The 15,784-nt window shown below is 36.9% G+C and overlaps 1 protein-coding gene across 1 annotated transcript; it reads left to right on the top strand.

Annotated features, from left to right (window-relative positions):
• Positions 1–204: 204 nt before the first annotated feature.
• LOC306766641 (eIF5-mimic protein 2-A-like) lies at positions 205–10,873 on the top strand. The gene is made up of 12 exons (XM_079254445.1): positions 205–265; positions 830–902; positions 1,623–1,799; positions 4,435–4,529; positions 4,638–4,703; positions 5,597–5,732; positions 7,927–8,036; positions 8,635–8,805; positions 9,126–9,272; positions 9,547–9,685; positions 9,996–10,118; positions 10,226–10,873. The coding sequence occupies exons 2-12, from the start codon at positions 839–841 to the stop codon at positions 10,255–10,257; spliced, it is 1,260 nt and encodes a 419-aa protein (XP_079110571.1). The 5' UTR covers positions 205–265; positions 830–838; the 3' UTR covers positions 10,258–10,873.
• The last annotated feature ends 4,911 nt before the right edge of the window (positions 10,874–15,784 follow it).

The raw sequence follows: 15,784 nt of genomic DNA, 5'->3' as shown, positions 1-15,784 counted from the left end.
GTTCGTTTACAAGAATCGCAGTTTATTTTCTTCGTGTTACTCAACTGAAATGTATTAATGTTGCATTAATTTCACACAGACTCCGTTTCATTAAACGGTCGCTTGATACTTTTTTAACCGCTTTCTTTCAACTGTCGTCCGCGCAGACGTTGTGTTAGAGCGCATGCGCGGCTGTGTCTGCCATTTCCTCTTCCTTCCGTCGGATTGTATTGGAGCGCAATTGTACTTTTTCCACGGGCTGTTTTTGATCCAAAAGAGGATTTCGGTGAGTTTCTCGTGGCTTTAGTTGCGTCTAAACGATCATTAGTCACTTATAGAAGCTTAAGTTGGCACCGTGTCGGGAAGATGAAGATGGCTGAAATGGGATATAGTTGTAGTTAGCTAGCACTTAGCCGTGTGGAGTGAGGTCTGACATAGACATTATTTATGTCTATGAGCTCAGATATCAGAATCCTGACAGGTTTGACGAGTCAACTCATTGTTATCTAATCTTGTCACGTCCCATTGGACAAGTATTTCAGTGTATTTGCTGCTTAGATTGAGTGTAGTTTAGATGGATTCACTGCACGACTTGCTCTAGACGTAACAAACGTCGGTGGTTACGCGTAATTATAATATAATATAATATAATATAATAGAACAATAAAGATGGTGTCAGGAATTACAGCCAGCAGATGAGGCTTACATAAACATTTCTTAAAGTTATAAGCCACAAAAGAGCCAAATTAATAGTGGATAAAGCATGTTATCAGATGTGTCACTCGGAGTCACGCTGGTTCATCGATATTGTCATTTTATCTGATCTGACAAATCTCCTTTCGTCTTCCAGACTATTTTTATGAGTAATCAAAGGCAACAGAAGCCCACGCTAACAGGCCAGCGTTTCAAGACTCGAAAAAGAGGTGAGAAACTTTAAAAATACTGACTGATAGTACTCTAGCTTCTCTTACTGCTGATCAGGAACATAAACAAAGTCATGTCCCAGCAGCCATCTGTCAGTACAAAGTAATGATTTAACTCTGTCTGACTGCTAGATCACATACAGTTGTGCTCATATGTATTCATACCCTTTCATGAAAAAAAAAAAGCCTGAATTTACAACAGACACTCAAATAACTGGAGACTTAAAAAAGGAACAATAACTAAAAATGGGCAAAAATATAATTTAGCATTATAAGACACTGTTTTTCATTTAATTGAGTTGAAGAAAGAAAAAGAAAACAAACCATCAAATTGGTCCTGGACAAATTAGAGCACTTTTCTGTTGAACAGTGGGACAAAATACCTGTCAACAGGTGCAGAAGTCTGACTGAGAGGAACAGAAAACACCTGACTGTAGCGGAAACATTAAAGGATTGTTCAACAAAACATTAGTTTATTAGTGATGTAATGTGTAATAGATTATCTTATTTGTTTGCTTTTTAAACAAATATTTCTATTGAACCAGAATTAGAAAATAATGTGATGATTTTCATAAAAAAATGTAGTCAATTTCAGCTTATTTTACAGGCAGCTGTTTTTTCCTTCTTTAATAAAAGGATATGAATAAATATGAGCACAGCTGTATTTAAAAACTGTTATTGCCAGGGTTAAACTCTTGTAAATGCTTTTCCCTTCCTCAGATGAAAAGGAGAGGTTTGACCCTTCCCAGTTTCAGGAGAGTATTGTGCAAGGTCTGAACCAAACCGGCCCTGATTTGGAAGCTGTCGCGAAGTTCCTTGATGCCTCTGGTGCCAAGCTTGACTACCGGCGATATGCTGAGACACTGTTTGATATCCTGGTGGCTGGTGGAATGCTGGGTGAGTTGCCTTAGAACAATAAAAATGAAGAAAAACAACCTTCATTGTTTATTGTACTGCAGTGAATGTGTTTTAATTGCAGAGCAATTTTTCTTCATAGGCTAACTGATCCCATTCTTGGAGGCCAGCCAGTGCCAGTGTGTAAAATGCAAATGCAAACAATGTGAAGTGATTTTATGATTAATTTAATGCTTTATTTGGTTAAAATATTACAATGCAAATGTATCAAACAATAAAACTGACTTATTTGGGGACTAGAAAGATGCACAATATTGGAAAAAACTAACCTTACGATTTGTTTTCTAATCTTGTGAAATATATTGATATAAAAAACAAAAAAACAAAACCCCCCCCCCAGTAATTTTCAACAGATGAGTTGAATAGTACTAAGTTATGCTACAGTCCTGACATCATGTTAACCATGAACCTGCACTTATCGCACCTCTTTTTGTGCACGTTACACTATATTTGAGAATTATTCTTATAGTTATCTTTTATTCCTTGTTTTATTGAGCTAGGTCTTGACTTAATGTTTCGTTCGGTCATGTTTCATGTACGATTGCCCTCGTTGAAACAGTTTTAAACAAAAATTGGAAAGATCCCAAACAATGTCTGCAGGTCGAAGATGGACAGATAGACAAATGAGTTCATTTACCTCCCACATTGCAGGACCTGCGATGTGACTATTACACACAAGTACACTGTGATGACGAAGCTCAAACAATAAATTGTACGGATCTATATCAGCGCTGCAATTCTAAGGATATTAATAGAACAGCTTCACCCACCATGTCACGTCCCTCAACAGAGCGGAGCTTATAAGAACTAACTGAATCACTTGTTGGGGCTCTAAAAGTGAAACCTCCTTCTTCATTTGCAGCATCTTTCGTTATGTTTTTTGTTTTCAGTGGGTGAAGGATCTGGATGTCAGACAGGCCTATTACAACATGGATTCTTTACTTTGAAGCAGTGCTTTTGCAATATTAGCACAGTGTGCTTTGTTATCGCCTTGCAGAAACAAGCATTGGTGCTTCATTGATTTGTAAAGTACTCCTACCATCACAGTACTGGCTTTTAAACTGAGTGCTTACACTGACCCCATCTATCTAGTTAACAATTTAGTCATTGTTTACAAAAACATTTCCCCTTTTCACTTCATGAAAGTTTTCCACCACATAGCAAATCCATCCATCCATTTTCCATCATGGCAACAATTTGACATCTCCAGTAGAATGATTGATAAAAAACAACACAAACAAACCATCCACACTTGAATCCCATTCAGGATCTCTGGAGGGAAATTAACATCTGTAGAGATGGAAACTGATCGAAGGCTTTCAGTTCAACAAAAGTGGAGAATTCCACAAAAGCCCCTGTGAAGGTATATAAAAAGCCAGCTAGCAATGGAATGGTTTTCCTCTGATGAAAATGGTTGTCATCTGCACCTCTTACACAAAATTTTCACAATCTTTTCTCACTTGTTTGTCTTTTTTTAGGCAAAGAAACTTAGTGGTCAAATAAAAAGGGACTATAATGAAAATTTGAAAGGGAAAAGAATACATTTAGTCTCAACTGTGTAAATGAAAACCGCATTGAAAAGGACAAAATGTTGATTTCATTGCATTCATAAAATATAACAGCAAATGGTTGTTTGACAACCTAATTACGGTAGCACCCTAACAAAGTTCAAATATGCACTACTATGAGTGTGATGTGTACTTTCTTTGCAGCATTTTCTGCAGACATTCCTTTTTATATTTGGCCGCATAGGATGTCATTTTATATTTTACAGACCTGTGTCATTCATTCATTCATTCATTCATTATCCTAACCACTTAATCCAATTAAGGGTCACGGGGAAGCTTGAGCCTATCCAAACAGTCTTTGGTCGAAATGTAGGGTACACCCTGGACAGTTCACCAGTCCATCGCAGCAGACCTGTGTCATCTTTTTATTTTTGCCAAAGCAATTTAGTCTCTAATTTGCTTTGTTAGAATTGCACTACTCTGGTTTAGATGTGTGTCTGCAGTTACAATATGTAAAAAATATATTTAAACTAGGTCTGTGACGACATGCTTTTGTCCCGATTCGATTAGATTCCAATTTTTTTGGGTGCCGGTTGAATTTAAATAGCGTTTCTCACAGTTCTTCCATATTGCTGATTTTTGTAGATTAAAAACGAAAAGAAATGTACAAAACTTTTTTTTGCTTTTCATTTTTCTTAATTTCAGTTAAAAAAAACAACTCAGTCATTTTGCTGCTATAATACCCAGGACGACAAGTAAAAAAATAATGCAATAAAAACAATAAAAATGCCCAAAAATTTTATAATGTATTATATTTATTTATTTATTTATTTGAAAAAGAAAAAAAAAGTTTTTTTTGAACAAAAAAAAAAAAAAAAAAAAAATCAAAATTTTTATAATGGATTATTTTTGTTTATTTGAAAAAAAAAATTTGATTTTTCTTTTTCTCACAAAAAAATCTATTTTAAAATTGTGAAGCAAAAAATCCCGATATTTGGTTTTTCGATTCGATTTTCCCACGCCTAATTTAAACTTTTTTTAAGGAAACCTTTCTATACTCCAATTATTTATGTAATTGAAGGAATTAAAAAATATGCATTTCTTTATAGCCCCAGGGGGAACTCTCTCTGAAGACGTGATCTGCACAGAAGTCTGTCTCTTCAAGGCACAAGAGGACATGGAGACCATGCAGGCATATGCTCTGGTGAATATAGCTTTATTCTTGCTCTATTTCTACTGCTATCACAGGAAAGATCAATACTAAATACCTAAATTGTTGTTATAGATAATGAGACACACTTTTTGTCTGTAGGTTTTCAACAAGCTCATCAGGCGCTACAAATACTTGGAGAAAGGGTTTGAAGAGGAGATCAAAAAGGTGTGTTTTATGTGGACATCTATACATGCCTTAGCCGTATTCATGACTTTTTTATTTTATTTATTTTTTTTTTTTTATTTCATTTGGAAAGCTGTCCTGCGTCACAAGCTTTTACATTACACCCTCTTTCATTTAAATATGGAATACAGCTTTAAAATATTAAAAACTCAATAAACAAAACTACTAAACGTTTTTAATACTCAGGAATTGAAATACTTCCTTTGCTGATTAAGTAGTGTAATAAAGTACAAGGGGGGGGGGGGGGGGGGATTGTACTTGTTTTTCCTACATTTGGGCATCCAGATGCTCCTCTGGCAAAGGATGATACTGTTGACTGGAATCTAAGCTGTCTTATTTTCCAGTCAAATGGGACTCCTAGAGCAAGTGTCAAAAAGAAATGTTGCACTGGACAGCCCTCTAACTTAGAGCACCAAGGAGGTGTAAAATCTTGGCTTTCAGCTGAGCTGACAGGCCCCTGAGTTACATTGGTCTTTCATACTGTAGTACGCTTTGAATGGTCAAGCAGAAAAACAGTATTTCTTTACTTGGTCCAAATAACCTGGACTCTACAACAAGTTTATTGCTGTTCTGTGAGCGCAGGACCGTGCATTTTCCACACATACACTCAAGTATTCCCAGAGTGATGTTTGCTTTTGACTGAATTATGCATCTTAGACAGCAGTATATGTGACTATTCTGTCAGATACAGATGTAATGTCTATGAATTATACTCGGGCATATAGTTTAAATTTAGGGGTGTATCAATGTTTTAAAGGCAAATGTAAAAACTAATTACATTCTATAAGACAAGGTTCATATGAAATGGGAAAAGTAAAGTAGTAGTAGGTCTATTCGACTGACAGAACTTTGTTTATCTGTTTACTGTTTGGCAGCTTCTGCTGTTTCTCAAGGGCTTCACAGAGTCTGAGCGCAACAAGCTGGCCATGCTAACAGGAATTCTGCTGGCCAACGGCACGCTCTCCGCATCCATTCTCAGCAGCCTCTTCAATGAGAATCTGGTCAAGGAAGGTATCCAGTTTAATTCTTCTTCTGTGTTTTACAGTTGTGTGCAGCAGTGTAAACAAATCAGTCTTAAAAAAATCTAAAAATATTTATTGGTTTATAAAAGCAAATACAATTTGTAATGCTATTAAAAGCTACACACCTGAGACAAAACCACTGAATCACAAAGCAACACAATTTAGGGCTGCTCGATTAAGACAAAAATTATAATCACGATTATTTTGACTGACATTGAGATCTCGATTATTTAACACAATTATCCAGTATTTTTGAACAACGCTGCGCGTCATGATGTTCTCGACTCCGTGTCGTGCATTATAACTGTCTAATGCACGGTTCCGAGTTGTTTAATCTGCTTTTACCGCTTACATAGGAACTATTTTACGTTGGCCTCGATGTACGTTTTATGCCAAACAACCGCTGTTAGGCTACAGCGCGTTTCTCTCATTCACCTGTTAAAAGACAGCTGATCTGAACCAGCTGATTAACGCGTTGCTATGGTAACGCCCCTAACGGAGGGATATTACAGTGTTTAACTCTTCGAATTATGTACACGAAAATAATGCAGCCAGTTCTTCATGGCAATGGTATAAACTGTGTTGTAGTTAACTTCCACAACCTACTGCAGTTATTCTACACTGACCTGCTGCTGGAGGCGACTGAGACTGGCCGCCTGGGAGTGCTTTAGGACAGGAGAGGCTCCCGCTGCTCCTTCCTTACAGTAACTGCAGAACAATATGTGCCTTTTAAGTCAGTCGCCAAAACACCAGAAACGCATCTAATAGCTCCAGTAAAAGTTGATAGATTTGTCGTTAGTCGCTTTTAACAAAAAAAAGTCGCCAGATTTAACGAGAAACTCGCCAAGTTAGCAACACTAGCTGAATTAAACCAAACCTGCTGTGGGAGGAGTTTCCAGCACAGCGCTGCAATGCCATGACGCTCGATTGGCAACTGAAGACAGCAGGAGAGTAAAACTGCAAAGAGAAAAATAATCGCACCCTTTTATTTTTATGATTGTTAAAAACCCAGATCGTAATTGACATTAAAATCTGATTGTTCGCCCAGCCCTGACACAACATCACAGAAAAAAAAGATGTATACATGAAAGCAAGCACTAACAGTAACAATATGGCAGCAGCTGACAGAAACATCACACTGTAAAATCACCTCCATTCTGATCCTCTGTATGTATGTTGGGGTGTTAACACAACTACCGTAGTCATGCCCATTTTCAGTCGCTGGGAAAGAATCATTAAGATATAAAATGCTGTTTAAATCTCAGGCTTTATGCATCATTTAATGGTGATAAATTTTTCTGTTGTTCAAATGGTCTTATAACTGGAAGCTTCAATTTGAGTTGATGGCTGACAATACTGTTAGTGTTCAAGGAGACTAATGATGCTTATTTTGCTCTTATAAGTTGCCTAAAGCCTATAATCCATTTTTATGAAAGAAGCGCATTATCTCCTGTGTTTCCAATAGCAAGGGTGTAATCGATAACAAAAACAAAATATTTTAGGGAAACTGCTGGATTTATTTGTGAATTTAAAAAAAAAGAAAAAAAATAATCATTTCAAAGATGACTAAGGCCCATGGCTGACACGGCCATATTTAGATGTTGGTGTTTTTTCATTTTTATCTTTTTTTTTTTTTATTTTTTTTTTTTTTTTATTCCTTTGTTTGTTTTTTCTTAGAACTGATCCCAGACAAAGTCTGCCTTAGGTTCATTATGTGTTTTTAAACTTCATCTAAGTTTGAAATGAATCTTGATGGCGTTTGTATGTAGTCAGCATTTCCACTTATTTGAATAAGTGGACTTAGCTTATGAACCGATCATAAGAATATGTTAGAAGGTTTTGATAGGCTCCATCAGCTGTTTGTTTTTCACTGGTTTCACAGGAAATTTACTGGCCACAAACAATGACAGCTAATGGATATTCCCATTTAATCCAACATCACCTGGAACATACGTACTTATGTTGCCCTGAAACAGACATGAAAGACAGGAGTGTGCTGATGTTTCTTTCCCATTGTTGTTTAGATATAGATGCTTCTCGACTATACCAGACTCTGCGTGGTTCTTGGCGTTGTTCCAGTTTAGAGCTGCACAGTTGTGTTTACCATAGTCTTACTGAAGCCTAACTTTATCCTGGCAGGTCTGTTGGCAGCAGCTGACTCACATTATAATGCATTTGCTCAGGTGTTTCGGCATGTTTTGCTGTAAAACTCTTCAAATCCTGGCTTTCTGAGAAGGACATAAACTCTGTTACTGCCAGTCTTCGGAAAGTTGGCATGGACAACAGACTTATGGTGAGGATCACATCTTTATTACATCTTTGTTTACATGTTCAGATGAGGCTTTGTTTGTCTGTACAGTGAGTCTAAACAGTTTGTGCGCTGATTTATTAAACTCTTGGGCTGTGATGGTTTTTGTCCTGACTCGATTCCGATTTTTTTGGGTGCCGATTTGATTTAAATTGTGATTTTCATGATTCCCAGATATTGCTGATTTTTGTAGACTAAAAACAAACAAACAAAAAAAAATACAAAACTTTTTTTACTTATTTTTCTTGATTTAAATTAGGAAAAAACAACACAGTAGTCATCATTCTGCTGCTTTAATGCCCAAGAAGACAAGTAAAACGATCAATAAAAATAACAAAATTTTTTATTAAGAATTATTTTTATTTATTTGAAAAAAAAAGAAAAAAATTTTTTTTTTAAAAATCGATTTTGAAATTGTGAAGCAAAAGATCCCAATATTCGATTTCCCCACCCTTATAAAACTCCAGCAGTTAAAGTTGGAAACTTTTGTGGCGAACAATGAGCAAAAACCCAGTTGATTACCAGTGAAGGCTCATCTGGTATAATGTGGCCCAGCTCAGTGTTTGAATCTGTTCTCTTTCAGGAACTGTTTCCTGCCAACAAACGCAGTTGTGAGCACTTCTCCAAGTACTTCAATGATGCTGGGCTCAAAGAGCTGTCAGACTTTGCCAAAAACCAGCAGTCTATGGGAGCCCGCAAGGAACTGCAGAAAGAGATTCAGGACCAGATGTCCCGTGGGGATGCCCTCAAGGATGTAAGTCCATCGGCTTTCCTGCTTCTTTTACACTTAAATACCTTCTTTGTGACGCACACCGAGGGCAGCAGTAAAAAAATGCCTTTCTACTTAACCTTTGCCTGCTTTTGTCTTGAGGAGTGGCAAAGAAGCGGATGCAGTGAATCGGTGAAAACTTCCTGAAATCCACTCAACCTCAACAATACTATCTGCTCCTGCATGCCTCTTTCTCCTGCCAGAGTTGTCATGCCTCACATTTCTGCAGCATTTGATAGAAAGGGGAACTTCAGCATGCATGCGTGGCTGTGGTTTGTCTACATTGTCGGCATTGTACGTTCCAGATTATCGCCTACATTCGAGAAGAAATCAAGAAGAACAACATCTCGGAGCAGATGATGATCGGATTAATTTGGTCCAGCGTAATGAGTACTGTGGAGTGGAACAAGAAGGAGGAGCTGGTCACCGAACAAGCCATCAAACACTTAAAGGTGATGCCTCTGTTTGGTCCCTTTTTCCATCCAGCAGCTGTTACAGCACAGGGAAGAGAGAACCAATGAAAAGTATTTATGTCTCTTAAATTGGGAAGTATTTAATAATTCTAGTTGCTGTTGAAATGAGGAGAGTTTTAGTCACTCTCAGCCTTTTCTTCTGCAAAGAGAAAATATAAGACATTTGAGGAGGGCCTAAATCTCCTTCACACCTGTTGTGTGAAACTAGCTTCAAAAGTCAAATAACTTTAATTGCTACTTTTTATATCCTCAGCAATACAGTCCACTGTTGAAGGCTTTTACATCCCAGGGCCTCTCAGAGCTCACACTCCTGCTGAAGATCCAGGAATATTGCTATGACAACATCCACTTCATGAAGGCCTTTCAGAAAATCGTTGTTCTGCTCTACAAAGGTGAGTTAATTATGCCCATAAGGCTTCTGTTCCTGTCTCCTCGTTTGTGGGAAAACAAACTTTATTTTATTGCGGCAAGCCGTTGTAGCTATGTATGAATGATGCCAGATGGCCGGAGATTAGAGCCAAAAAGTTTGTCTTGATTGATGTCGTCAACCTGCCTGGGTGCGTTTGTTTTTTTTTTCAAGCACTTGGGGACACATCTGTGCTGTTGGCGTCACGTCGAACAGATTTTCTTACTCAGATCTCAGAATTTTTCATTATTGTGTTTCTGTTGGCTTTTTTTTTTTTTGTCTTGTTTGGTTTTTAGCGGATGTCTTGAGTGAGGAAGCAATTCTGAAGTGGTACAACGAAGCCCATGTAGCCAAAGGAAAGAGCATCTTCATTGAGCAGATGAAAACGTTTGTGGAATGGCTCAAGAACGCAGAAGAAGGTATTTACCTCACTCGTTCTCTTGAAGCTGTAATGTCATTGGTAGAGAAGTTCACTGTGCATCGATGACTAACAGGAGCAGTGACACTTTTTCTTTTTTCCCCCCAGAGTCAGAGTCTGAGGAAGAGGATGCAGACTGAGGATCTTCAGCTACAACAACCATCTAGATGCACATTTTCAAATGAACACAGCACCATATGCTGTCCTAGGATGTATTGCAGAAGTTTGTCCACAGTTTTTTCTTTGTATATTCTCTACCTCTGCGTATCTTGTTCAGCTATCATGGAAGGGCTTAAAAATTCTTTGGAATTGCTCTGGGTTGAAATCAGCATCCGTTTTTTTCTCTTTCTACTCTTTCAGGAGCCATTCTCAGCGTCCTCTAAGCTCCTTCGTGTAACTAAGATAAACCTTTTTTGTGACAAAGATTCCCTTTAAATTTTGTTTGATGTCACATTTCATAGCTACTGTATTTAGTCTTTGCAAGAGGTTCATTTACATAACCATGAGATGCTGGCAATTTGAAAGACAAACCATTTTAGTGACATCATTTTACATCTCTGCCAGCATCAAATTTACTGCCAATTTTCTCTCCATCGTCGGTGATGAAGCTGGAGCATTTAAAACAGAACTGGCTACGGTGGTAATATCGCTCCATAAAAGGATTTTGTTTTTCCATAAATGTCATGTAACAGAACTGTGCTAGCTTTGTAAGGTTTTTAATTCTTTGTCACACATTTTAAAATAAATGGAAAGTAATGATTTCATTGCATTTATTTATTTATGTGTCTAATAAGTGTCATAGTGTCAGCACAACCAGCGGCCTGAATTATGAGTAATTATAAACAGGCAATCACATAGGCAGGTACACGTGTAGAAATTATAGTTGTGCATCTGTTACAGATCAAGCTGTGTTCCCTCCTATTTTTTTTCTTTCCCCCATTTGTTGATTTCTTCTTGCTTCACCCAATCATTCAATCAAGAAAGGCAGCCAGGCATGCGTAACCTGAGCCGCAAACAACCCTTTCAGTCACTTCACTCCTATCCCCCACTTTAAATGGTAATTATGGAGCAGTCAAGCATGCAAAAATGAGAGTGAGACGGTTATTCGAGATGTTATAAAAACGCAGGTTGATGCAGGCACATTATGAAAAGGTCATTTTATGAAATCTAAAAATATTTGGATCCCATTTTACCTAAAAACGTGTTAGTTTATGCCATTGATTTTTGTGAGCCTTTAGCCTCTGCTATATCAGATTAGTGCTGCTCCCCACCCTTCCACCTCCTTTTTATTTTCATTTTACAGAAAGCTATTGACAGACCAGACATTAAAGGATACTGGCCTAAATGAATGTAAGGAGCAAGCAGCACTGAGGTCATCAGCGCCTGATAATCAGTTTCACTCAGTACCAACAGATGGCAGTAAACCCTTAAGAGATGCTTCCTCATATTAAAGCCTGCAGGAGATTTCTTGCTGAGCTCAAATAGACAAAACCAGTCTGAAGAAACCTGATTAGAAAGTTTCTTACACGTGTTTTTGTTGTTTTTTTTTCCTTTCTCAGGAGGATTTGTGTGCCTTTTGGTTTTATTTAGTAACTCTAAAGATCATGAAGCATTGTGGGAGAACGACATGCTGGTGGAAATATGGTGGCTTTTGAGATTTGTAGAGTACAATTGTGCACATGAAGCACTGAGTAGCAACAATACTCCCTCCCCGAAAGTGAACCCCACACTGTGCTAAGTATGGGCAATAGCAATTTGATAGTGCTATTACCAGCACATTGTCTCTACACCACTCACAGAGGACTCCTCCCTGCATGTTGGAGGAGTGCTGTGGTATAATGAGGTGTGCACATAGTGCCCTGACACATCAGCTTGTTGTGCTTATCTGTCATTTTCAGCAATTACACATACTGCTGGAGATACAGCAGGTATTCCAGAGCTTTACCTTTTTTTTTTCTCCCTCTCCTCCCATTTTCTGCACCCAACAGATGTAGCTCACTGCATGTGAAGGTGCAAAAAAAAAAAAAAAAAAAGCAAAACTATTCTGTGGCAGCAAGACCTTAGGTGTATGCATTCCCTAATTAACTTTGTACTATTGTCATACTTCTCTCAAGCATTCACTGAAAATCTCTTTCACAAAATCTTTTTTTTTTTTTAAAATGGTCATAGTCATTATTTTCAGATGGCCTGGAAATTTGTCAAAGAAACCTAGAAGAACAGAGCAGCGGCTTGATGTATTTTTGGAAATTTCTGTCAATTTCTGCTTGAAGTGAGCCGAGCGGCACAGTGTGCCAGGCCATGCCAGGGGAGTTGTGGAGAGCAATTATTCAGGATTTCACACTGCGGCTTTGGTCAGTAAACATGACTCAGACTGCAATGCAGACCTCATCTGAATAATGCTGTCAGAAAACACAGAGAGAAAGGGGGGGGGGGTAACAATGAAAAAAGACTTGAGATAATTACTCAGTTTTTATTTTAAAAAAACAAAACAAAACATAAAATAAATTAAAAAAAAACATCTTACCCAATTGCATGATGTGCTGTGCACAAAATATGCAGTTTTTATTATGAGCAAGTTTTCAGCAACAGCGGTTTATTTAGCATTTTAAGCAGCATTGTGTGTCAAGCGCCATTATTTTCCCTTTTCTGCTGTTTTTTTTGTGTTTATAAAAGGCCACGCTGATGCCAGGCTTATTGCCCAGGTGAAAATTGAACGTGTTGACTTGCTAAATACTGTCAATTTGTCCCCACATCATTCTTTGCTGAACATCGGAGAGCAGTTTAGCCTTTCAGCCCAGTTGCAGTCATGGACAACTGAGCACCTATGTGACAGCAAACAGCTGTTAAGCTCTTCACGCTAAAAGGACTGAAGACTTTTTTGGGTTGTTTGCTGACAAGCGCTTTTGTTCGTCAGCTGCTTTTATTGATGCTGTTGGTCTCTGTCTCTGGGGGTAATGCTACAGTCTTCCCTAGTTTTTTCCTCTGGAGGCAGACTGCACATAGCTGTCTTTGTAATACAGCCTGGCACTGTTATTCATCATGTATAATGCTCCTTAGCAAACAGGCAGCTTTGCTGAAGAAGAAAACCAGGTTTGAACCTTTTAGACCTCAGCTGCCTAAGAGAATTTCTTAGTCCATGGGTTATAATCAAAGTGTGATTATACAGGTTTATCGGTGCGATTTGTCAGCTGAGGCAGATTTGTGTTTAATTTTGATAGAATTAGACTAAGTAATTGAATTATAACCAAAAAGGTGTTTTATGATTTATTCAAAAGAGTTCCTCCCTCAGTCTAAGTATTTGTGTGCAGTTTAAACAAATTCCCTCAAGGAGCCCCTAATATAAGGTGTTTACAAGATTGTGAACAAAAGGTAAGGAAGAGCATTCAGAAAATCTAGAAGTCCATCTTATGTCCAAATAAGATAACGTATATACATTTGATAACTATTTACATACTTTTATTTACACATATTTTACACACACACACACACACACACACACACACACACACATATATATATATATATATATATATATATATATATATATATATATATATATATATATATATATATATATATATATATATATATATATATATATATATATGACTTAAGGCAGAATGGAGGGTAGAACCTTCAGTTATCAATCCCCTCTACTGTTCAATTTGCTCCCAGTTTGGATTTGGGAAACACCCTCTCTATAAAAGTAGGCCTTTTGTTTTAATAAGCTTATAATTCTACCTTGCTTTGGTGACCCTTAGCCATCTCCTTAGTTATGTTGGTATAGCGTTAGGGAGCTAGGGGACTTCAAGGTTTACTAACGCGTCTGCACTCTTCTGTTTAATCCGCTTTTATAAATATATGATAACATTGTTGTCAATAACTCCGTAGGTTTCTCTGTGGCCTGCAGTTCTGATGATTGTTTACACACCTTTCCTGTCCTCCTCAGCCTCAACCTGTCCAGGCACATGGCCACCCTCCTAAATATTTTTCAGCTATAAGTTTTCTATAAAAAGGAAGTTCTTTTGCTCAAAATGGTTGTTGAACTAAAAACAATTTGATAGTAATAATTTTTTTATGAATCAGTGTCATATGATGTATTATATACTAAACTAATGTTAAATTATACAATTAGTTTGATTTAAATGGATCACAACTGTGTAACAGTATATTGAATTTAATTATAATTGGTTTGGACTGAATCTTTACAAGTGCCTGCGATGATCTCTGTTGTGAAGTGATGATATACAAATAAAACTAAACTGAATGAGAATTGCTCCTTGTGTGTCCTTTTTTTAAAAAATTTCTACACATACATTTCTTGACTGCATGGTTCTGGTATATTGTCTAAAAACCTTTCGCTCTTTGTCTTCATCTTCCTTACTTGTAGGGTCAGCTATAATTATTATGCTATGACATTATGGCACATTGCATTCTGTTTTGTAGTCACCATTTTGGGAGGTAACAAGCCCAGAATAAACAACACATTGTAGAGCGGAGCAATCTATAGAAAATATGAGAAACATTAAAATCATCATGAATCATTAAGGGAAGCCAGGGATAGTTACTTTGAGGAGATGAAACTTAAGAGACCCCTCATGAAAAATGGACCTGTGATCCTGATCACAGGTAAACATGACGTGCTGCTCTCCTATTTTCTGTCTCATGTTAGAATTTACAGAGCCAATTAATACAGATGTATTTTGGACAGTGGTCTGGAAAAAATGTTATTCATATAACTTACTGAAAGAAATAATGATTCATTGACATCAATCAAGTCCTGAGATCAGCATATATCTAAAGTTATGTGAAAAACACAGAAAATGCCTGCAATTTCATTTTGATGTGTAGTCTTTCCATAAAACTTTAAGGTAAAGCAAATGAAGCCTTTCATGCATGGTGGCCCTGTTATGGACACCTATTTACAAGCTTTTTTCTTGCATATTCATGAATGAAGATGGTATTTTTGTAAATAAACCACTACAGTGGATGTAAGTGAATCATGCGATACGTTCCACCTCACTGGACAATGAATAAATATATGATGTGACTGACCGTAATGTAATTACAATGTAATTGCTTTGCGATAAATAGAAAAAGAAAACAATACAGCAATATTTTATAGAAGATTTACATAATATAGTTATGATTATATATTATTTTATAAATATTTTATAGAATACATTGAAGTAGACTATGAATCACGATAAATTCTAAATATCACTATTAAACAAGAAAGTATAATTGTCTGTAGAGGCAAAATACTGCATCTAAAAAAATGTTACATTGTTTTTTTTTTTTAAATGAATTTATGCATGAAAAGGGTTAAACAAATGATGTTTTTTCAATTTGATGAAAAGTTATCTTCCAATGTGTTTTCACAATCTTATAAAAGCACAACTGGACCTTTTGTTAAGTTGTCTCACAAAAATATCAAACCATCATTACAGATCCTTAAAAAAATGACAGGGGTCTTAACAGAATAGTCAGCAAACTATCCCTCTCAAGGAGTAACTCTCAGAAGCATGAAGTAGCTTCAGCATATAATAAGGTAATTGTAGTGATTGTGGTGTAATTGTAGTGCTTGAGGCAAAGATTAAGGTGAAAACAGATCTGGGTTATCTGTTAATAAGCTCAGCTCATTCAGTGAAATAATCACCAAGGTGA

This window comes from Telmatherina bonti, assembly GCF_933228915.1.
Source record: "Telmatherina bonti genome assembly, chromosome: 15".
Lineage (NCBI taxonomy): Eukaryota > Metazoa > Chordata > Actinopteri > Atheriniformes > Telmatherinidae > Telmatherina > Telmatherina bonti.
Note: the sequence above shows the minus strand (reverse complement) of the source record. Positions and strands in the feature narration are given on the sequence as shown.

What these genes read in the sequence shown, in the direction of transcription:
- LOC306766641 (XM_079254445.1), top strand. Translation starts at nt 839, where the DNA reads ATGAGTAATCAAAGGCAACAGAAGCCCACGCTAACAGGCCAGCGTTTC. An exon ending in CCATGCAGGCATATGCTCTG is followed by an intron (nt 4,530 to 4,637) that starts GTGAATATAGCT and finishes TTTTGTCTGTAG; the next exon opens with GTTTTCAACAAGCTCATCAG. An exon ending in GCATGGACAACAGACTTATG is followed by an intron (nt 8,037 to 8,634) that starts GTGAGGATCACA and finishes GTTCTCTTTCAG; the next exon opens with GAACTGTTTCCTGCCAACAA.